The sequence below is a fragment of the Cibotium barometz genome, chromosome 27, assembly GCF_041138505.1.
Source record: "Cibotium barometz isolate CiBa-2024 chromosome 27, ASM4113850v1, whole genome shotgun sequence".
Classification (NCBI taxonomy): Eukaryota; Viridiplantae; Streptophyta; class Polypodiopsida; order Cyatheales; family Cibotiaceae; genus Cibotium; species Cibotium barometz.
The window spans coordinates 19,539,383-19,548,236 of NC_141072.1; the positions used below are offsets into that span (position 1 = coordinate 19,539,383).

Below are 8,854 nucleotides of genomic sequence, written 5' to 3' on the forward strand. Positions count from 1 at the left end.
ATGCAAGCGCACTGAGAAAAATCAGGTTGCTTGCAAGGAGTACTTAGATGCTCTTTGGGGTGAGATCCGTGGTGGAAGTGGCAGCCAAAGTGGAGATACTATAAGAGATGAGTTAACTCATCATTTCCATCGCGTTCTTGATGGTAGTGGTCGCATGGAGGTTAACCAACTAGACATGATGTCTTTCATGGAAAATATGCATGTTGAAATTGGGGAACGTCTAGGTGGATGTAATAGGGAATGTAAAGAATAAGTAGATTCTCTAAAAGAGTAAGTACGTACATTAGGCTTGAAGGTATTGAGTCTAAAGATATCTATGAATCGATTCAATGCTATTATGGAAAAGATGAGCCGTATGTTATAGACTAGGGTAGTTGTATGTATGTATATATGTTATATATGTTTATATGTGTGCCAGTTCCTAAAGTATAGATGTATGTGTGTATGTATATGCAAAGAGATTTTGTGTGCGTGTATAAACATGAGAGAGAGAGAGAGAGATCCATGATTGTCTTCAATTTTAAGGCCTACTATATGGTACCCAAACCTCTCATGTCTGGTGGAGGATGGGGGATGGGTTGTCTCCTCACAAAGTTGTCTTTTTTAATGGTGTGCTTAGCTTAGCCCGTCGGAGACCGGAGACGCCACCAGTATTTAAAAAAAAGACGGAAGTCTCTTTTGACACGTGCTGAAGTCTGTTTTGACACGGCCGTGAAGAGAGAGGTGAGAGCCGACTTGTATTCAAAAGTGTATAAACTTTGCATCAAACCAATGAACGGAGTGAAGGGGCAAGGGGATAGGATTTCTCCATGGGCCTATCGGGAAAAAATCTCGTGGGAAAGGGGGGCGAAAAAAGAGAGAGAAAAATATAATTGAAAAAGAAATATCCACTCTCTTATCGTATCCTCTAGCAAGCAGAGCTCCTCCTCTCTCGTTGAAGTTGCACGAGTCGTCATAGCGATGGCTACTGTGGAAGCTTTGGCAACTTCTAGTGCAAGCATCGTAGCCGCAGGGGACAACTTCCGTGTGCAGCTGAGCAGGAGACCTTTGGCCGTTAGCTGGAGGCGCTCGCCTGCATCATCACAAGGCGGATCTTCTCTCGTGAAGTCTCCATTTCTGTCTTCTATCTCGTCTCTGCAGAGGAACTGCGCCCTGGGAAGCAAGCTGGGCAAGAGGGGAAAACACTGTCGGTTGCAGGCGTCAAGCTCTATGCTGGGGGAGGACCCAGACTGGCTTGATGACGACTACATAGTGCTGGGCGTGGCCCATTGCTTTGAGCAGGAGGAGGGGGGGAAGCTCAATGACGTCTTTCTGGTGGAACCCGTGTCGGCAAGCTCCCTGGAGTGTATGGAGAACGGCGGAGCCACCTGCTACCTCCACGTGACCGCCACCACGCTGGGGACCTCTCTCAAGATGGACGTCTCGCTGCTGCCGCCGGAGTTTTCCGACGCCCGATTCTGTGACGATTTTGACTTCCGTGTTAAATGTGCCTCTCGAACATGGAAGCGACCGCATGCGGCCAAGAATCTCCGGCACTTGGCTCCGTCTGGCTCCGTTCGATCTGATTTCAATTTTTCCCTCACGGACAAGCGCGTCATCAACAAGGAGCACGTCGTCACCGACGCCGACAACATCAAGCAGGACTTGAGTATTGATGTGTACGGCAGATCACAGGAGGACAAAGTAGAGGCCTCCTCTCAGGTTGCCAGTCTTTACAATGCCTAGGTATTTTCATCATGTTGTTTTCCATGGAATCCATGGCAGCATTTCTTCATGTTCTTATGTGGGTTTCTGTCATATATGGGATTATGCCAGGCGAAGTATGCTGCTATGTCGTACTCGCCGTAGGATGTGTTCGGATGGTTCATCGCTATGCGGTGCTATGAGATACATGCCATATTATGTTATGGGATGTTTGTCATGTGGTACTTTGAGATGTATGTCATGTGGTTCTATGAGATGCATGCCATATTGTGTTATGGGATGTATGCCATGGGTCATGGGCTTTTGCCTCATATACTGCTAGTGCAGATTCTTGAAACTTTTTTAAGACTCATTGGAGTATTGTTACTGTTCTCAAAATTATATCTAGTATGTTTCAATAGAGAAGCTACCTTATTCACAGTTATTCGAGTTGTCTGTTTATTTACTTGTTTGTGGTGTAGTTGACTTTCTGCCTTTCCACAGCATCCTTCCTGTATTTTGACATGGTCTACATTGGTCTGGGATGTTTGCCATTTGAGCTAGTGGTATGATATCGTGTGGTACAGTGGGATATATGTGTTAGCATGTAGTGTTTGGGGTGGAGTGGTTTATTGGGATGCATACCATGTCAAAGTGGTGTTTAGTAGATGCGGCATTTGCGATTTACGTCATGTAGTGTGAAGTGGTGCAATTGGATGCATACATGTCAAAATGGTGTTCGTCAGACGTGATTAGGAGCTCTCCACCAAGGCAGTAAGTAGTTCTGCCTCAGAGGATGTCACGTACGAAAAATCAATGAGGGCTTTGGAGTTGTTGTTGATTTTGTGGACTCAGAATTCATTTTAATATAAAGTAGTTTACCTTGGTGAGATTTTCTTTCATGTTCCTGAATTGGTTTGGGCTACGGTTGCACACTTGAAGTTGCATATGTGTCCTAATGTATATAAACGGAGTAGCAGTCAGACCCATGAATGGTTTTTCCAATGAAAGTCACAAGTACACACCCTAGGATGTACAGCCCTTGCCTGTATTTTCCATTCAAGGTTTTGTGCAAGTTGCGTGATGAGCCTCGCAAGTGAGAACACCAGAGGAAGATCATGCATCAGAGCAGAGGTGGGGCTTGTGATGTCCATGGCAGCCATTGTCCTAAGATATGAGCAAGTTGATTTCCATGCCAGCCAAAGCCTGATGTTTTGAGAAGTTGGGATTGGTACACATGCTAACAAGGAGCCCCATCCGGCAAGGGGGTGGGTGTCCATGGGTTTTGAATATGTGCCCTTTAGAAGAGCTTGAAACCTTACAGGCAATGAGCATCAGCATCCTCTCTTCCCAATGCGACGTGTTATTATTGACTTGGTTTACCTTGCACACAGACCTACACATGTCTGACACCATCAAAGCTAGCTTATTTGTGTGAGGTTTCACATCACAACAACTTCCATGGTGTTCCTGCTCATTGTACTGATTCTCATATCAACCTGCAATGGCAAGGTTATATTTTAACTTGAGTACACAGCATCAATTTAAGCTTTAAACCAACCCATGCGTTTAGCACAGTCATGCTGTCTATTAAAATCCCAATGCAGAGCACAGTAGTGATTTCGACATCCCAAACATGTGGACATAGCTATGCCATCAAAATCTTGTGATTTCTTTTTTTCCAAGAAAAGATCCTCATTAGTTATAGAGAAAGCTTGCAGAGTACCAACACTGCAAAGATGCAATCAATATGTACAAAAGACATGAAAGGGGGTGCCCACCCCATGGTTGGTGGCTCTCAGAGGGGAGGCTACATTAGAGGGGGTGGGGGGAAAAGCCACATTGGGTGTGTAGATGCCAGGAAGCTACTCTACTCCGTCCTCGGAAAGGGAGGGTCTGAGCATGAAGGAAGCCCTTGAAGTGCTCTCTTAGTTTGAACGAGATTCGGTTAGATAAGAACACTTTACCTAAGCTTGTGTTCAAAGCAACCCACCCATATGGCTCGGATGGTCTCCACACAGGTGGGTAGTCGCTCCATCAATGGTCTTGATGCAACATCATGCAGTCGAATCTCAGAAGTAACGACATAAGCCCCTGTATCTTCAACACACGAGATTTTGAAATGTTGAGAATGGAGACTAATTGCCCACCATGGCTCTAGTTGAAAGATGGCCATAGCAAAGCCATTTCTAATCTCAGAACTAAGGACATAGATAAAATAACTTTGGGGATGACTTCAAGAGGGTTTTACATGTAATCCAAGATACCGACATTTGATGTAAATGTGGCCGAAGATACCGATAAGCTCAGAATTAACGACAGAGAACAAATCTGGGGATGATTTTCTCTCGCTCAATTGTACAAAAATGTCGGGAATGGATACAGCAAAAGCACGAAAAAAAACCGTGCAAGAGCACAAAAATCGCCGCTGCCGGGGATCGAACCCGGGTCACCCGCGTGACAGGCGGGTATACTCACCACTATACTACAACGACCTGTCGTTTTGTGAGGTTCACAGTAAAATTATTACTTCAAGTCCAGGTGGGAAGTTGAAAAGCATTTCAAATTTTGCAAAAAGACAAAACACACATGCTTACACATAGATTCCATAGAGGAAAAGAAATTGGCAGATTCACCACCCATCCATAGATCTGCTCCTCTCAACCATCTCCAAGTATGGGAGAGTCATACACATGGAGGAGCATTGTAGTATGAGGCCAATTGACCCCTATATTACCTTGTATACATACCACCAAGGCACATACCATGCATTGTGCTAACATATGACACTCTATAGTCCATGATTGGTGGCCTCATGTGCTAGACTAGATCCACACCCACACGATTGGCCCAACACACTATTATGTATATAACCTAGTCTCTTATATTCGCTACATTATTGCCCACCTTGATTTTAAGGGATTTTTAATTAACTATCTCAATAGCCAATAAACATTACACTCACATGACCTATATATAGACTACCCCATGTCAAGGATGTAACAATCTTCAACCTATATAAACTTTACTGCTTTTCTTACCATCCCTTGGCGAGGGTGAGGATTGAAATGAGTTTTTTTAATAATTCCTTATGGTTCCTTATCCCAATGGGAAAAAGTGTACTTGATTGATTCGACTTGAGCATGGAAAATAAGTTAAGCAAGAAAACTTTTCAGGGTCGAACCTTTAGAGAAGATGATATGGCCTAATAATACCCCATGGGGACACACATAGAGACACAGAGGGAGTTCCTTTGTGGAACTTACACTTTGGGAGAGAGACCTAGCTAGTAGTTTAGCCCATTGGCTAGTCATGCCATTGACAATTGCAAGGACTATGAATGTATGGTATGGGACATGGGATGCGGACTAGGCCACGGTTGTATGGTCTCTAGGGTTGCTTAAGGTATGGGACATGCATGCTTTTGGGATGCGAACTAGGCCAGGGTTGCATGGTCTCTAGCTCGAGGGCAATGTCACAAAAGTGTTCTCTTCTTTTAACATAGCTAGAAGTTTACAAAAGTGGGTGTATAACTCTTTTTCTACCAAATCATCTGATGTTTCTCTCTAAAATGGTCACATATCCTTAATGATGATGTCAATTCATGGGAAACTTTCTCTAATATGGTCACATATCCTTAACGAGATGAAGTCAATTCATGGGCAATTTTCTTAACATAAGAAATTGGTGTTATTTACTCAAGTTGAGAGAACTATAATTTTTCTTTTGTTCCTTCTTTTTCTTGGCTTGGCCTAGGCTTATACTAGGTTATTGAAATTCTTTCTTAACTCTAGACTTTTGTTTTCAAAAATTCGAGCATATTGCAACATCTTCCTTTGCCTTTGCCTTTTTTTCTCTTAGAGCTTCATCCTATGATGGCACTGTGAGGTATTAATGTTAGCACATAGGAACACATGCTAATAATTTCATTTTCAGTTGACAAAGAAACTAAAGCACAATACTCTTTTTGGATAAATTTTGCAATAAAGATCGATAAATAAGGTGGAGCCTTGGTTGCCATATTTTTTAAAAAAATATTTTTTTTGCTTGTATTGAGCCACATTCATGGGACTTCAATAAACTAGGAGATAATCATAGAAAAGTGGGAAAATTGCTTGAATTGACATACTATAATACCACTAGTATCCCATGTTTAAGCACATCATTGGATGGGACTTTTATTTAATCTCTTTCCTTCCAAGATTTAGAGCAACTAGAAGTTCAAATTGTTAAATTTACTTACATACTCTCTCTCTCTCTCTCTCTCTCTCTCTCTCTCTCTCAATTAAAATTATGGACAAACTGTTCTCTTGTTTTTGCTTGCTCATTTCCATTTCTAGCTCTTTCAAAGCATTGCTCTAATGGTGAGCGAAGGGAAAAAAAGAAGAAGGATCAACTCATTGATCAAACAAGAGAACAACGAGCCTGATTGTGACTAGTGTAAGACTTGCTTCACAAGGAAGAGGATGAAGCCTTGAGACATAAAAAATTCAAGGATTTTACCCCAAAGTAATGTGGTGTAATAGTCGGTATCATAGCACATGACTACATCAAAAGCAAACCTCTAGAGCATTCTCACAATCTTGAAATATGTGTTTTGTTGTTTTGCAAAAGGTCCAAGTGAAAATCTAGAACATCATATCTTGAGAAGATCAGGACAGAGCTAGGTAGCTTGTGAGATGTTTTAAAAAGAGGACAGTGGTGGTTAAACTAATGTTCTTCTGTCTAAGATATGGAGATGGAAAACGATGATCAGAGAGAAAAAAATTTGACTCAATGATGATGACATAGTTTGTAGAGGTCCTAGGAGGTAGCTTTGTTTTGGCAATATTTTCTCCTTGTTGGTGGAAGAGGTTGTTGCTTGTGCTGATATCTTGGAGCCACTGCTAAGGGAATCCCACTTACAGTTATGGCCTATTTTTACCCTTTCAAGAACTCTTCCATTCTAGTAAGCAATGAGATAGACTACAACTATGTCATGGGATTCTTACCTCGCTTCTGGCGGCTTAGGATCTCCTTGACCTCCAAGTACCACCAATGGTTGGTGGCTAGCTACACTTTCTTGAATCTCCTTCTTGTTTGTCACACCACCAAGAAGTTTGTTGCACTTCTCTCCAAGGACTCTCCTTTCTCACTCTTGCTCACTCTCACACAATAAATAAGAGGCACACGCACCAAGAATCATACACTCTACTCTCAACTCTCTCTTTCCACAAGACTAGAGCACAAAAGATCAAGTAGATAAGCATAACTCTAATGGCACAAAGGGGGATTGTCCGTATTATGAGAAATTCACTTATATATAACTGGCCCTTATTCACACTTGGGCACCCTAACTTATTAAGCCTAGTCACTTTCTAGCTTTTCTCTTAATATATACAATGTTTTATAGTGCATATAACACTTATTGTGCTACTCCCGTTTGTAGTAGGGAGTACCTTTGTTAAGCCCAAAATGATTCATATTACCGTTAGGGAGTGCTTTTATTAAGGCCCAAATTGGGGTTAACATCCCCCCTACCTAATGTATGTATCGTCCTTCCTCAGGGCGGCCTGAATGCCCTATCACACCCCATGTTGCACCAAGCTTGAATTGGCGAGCTTGAATTGGTAATGATTTTTGCATGACTACAACTTGTGAAATGTTCTTTTTTGAAGTATGGATGGGATGTGAAGATGTGTTGTCAATCATGTCTTCAAAGGTGACATGTATATATCCTGATAGGCACCTAAGAGACAATGATTTGTTGCTCCTCTGGACCCCTATTCATGTTGAAACAACATACACCTTTATCAAAAATTTCCACTGCCTCCTTTCTCTGATCACAATGAGCTTCATAAATTGATAGGAAGCTACTATGGCTAGATCTGGTATCCTTCGAGTCTAGGCTCTGATCCATAAAAGAAGGCCTTTTGTCTGGCTCTTGATGCTATCAAATAGAGTTGGAAAATTGTAAGCATAAGAGTCTTTCTTTTATTTAGCTACAAACTCCACTAGGGTGAGTCTCCTTTTAACTAGCATGAAGAGGGGTCTACCTAAGGCCCACATATAATTGTGTCCATACTTCTATATTATAAGAAACTCCGTATGCCATTCAAATTGTATGCCAAAATATTTGACCTTGGGGTTGGTCTCATTTGTCTCTATCTTCAAATAGCATCATCGTGTTTCTGTTGAGATGTCAAGCTCAACACGAGCTGAAACTCATGACATGCCTGGGTGATCGTTTCACCTTTACACCACTGGTGCATTTGGTAGCTGACACGGCGAATCTTCGCCAATGATTCTATAGCTGGACTACAGCTACCTAGTCCCAACCGAGTTATGGCATACTTGTCTTGCCAGCTCACCTATTTAGCATGTTCACATTATGGACCACTTGTACACAGTACTCTAGTACTTATGTTGGTTTTCACTTATCTTTTGTAGACCTCTTTTGAGAGCAACAAGGAGAAGAAGATTTTAGCCTTCCATCTTTGTGTGTGTCTTATCCATTATTTTTTGAGTGTATGGGTGCTTGCAAGACCTCAAGATATCTCTCCTCCCCCCAATCTATTCATGGTATCAGAGCCTGGTTTAGGCTAAGGAGCTAAGGGATGGTAACGCTACGAAAACAAAGGAAGCAGTACCCAGGTAAGAGCATCATCATCATATCTTCCCCTTCTTGTTTTGGTACGACATCGAGGAGCTTTCTTCATAGGGTGGAGATGCCTGTATGGTGCACAATACTTTGTACTACAACTTTTATGGGCCAGGATTGTGTTTCAAGTGTGTTTGGACCTCTGTTTGGCCACTACAACAAGGTGTTTTTGGGCAATTTTGGAAAGTTATAATTTGGAATTGTTTCTATCCAAATTATGGTTATTACACCGCATCAGTGCATTTTGGGTGTGCAGATAGTGCTTGCACATGTATTGCTGATTATAGGTATATGCACATGTACTCTAGTCACATGCTATGACATATAGGTTATGCAGAAGTACCGCTACATGAGCTGTAATAGATATTGTTGTGTTGCACCTTGTATACAGAAAATGTATGTTTGTAAATTTCTAGTTGTTGCAAGAAAAGATGTCTTGACAACATTAACCAGATTATCAGTAAAAAGCTTGATAAGAACAACTTCCATGCATGGAAGTTCAAAATGATCAAGTTCCTGATGGAAAAGGAT

The 8,854-nt window shown here is 41.8% G+C and overlaps 1 protein-coding gene and 1 non-coding gene across 2 annotated transcripts; one reads left to right on the forward strand and one right to left on the reverse strand.

Moving 5' to 3' along the window:
* The first annotated feature begins 902 nt into the window (after positions 1–902).
* LOC147623143 (uncharacterized) lies at positions 903–2,128 on the forward strand. The gene has a single exon (XM_086821202.1). It carries the CDS (start codon positions 961–963, stop codon positions 1,723–1,725), a length of 765 nt encoding a protein of 254 aa, XP_086677328.1. The 5' UTR covers positions 903–960; the 3' UTR covers positions 1,726–2,128.
* A 1,978-nt stretch (positions 2,129–4,106) lies between these two features.
* TRNAD-GUC (transfer RNA aspartic acid (anticodon GUC)) lies at positions 4,107–4,178 on the reverse strand. The gene has a single exon. It is a non-coding gene; the product is annotated as a tRNA-Asp (tRNA).
* Between the last annotated feature and the right edge of the window lie 4,676 nt (positions 4,179–8,854).

Coding starts and splice junctions, on each gene's coding strand:
- LOC147623143 (XM_086821202.1), top strand. CDS start 961: ATGGCTACTGTGGAAGCTTTGGCAACTTCTAGTGCAAGCATCGTAGCC.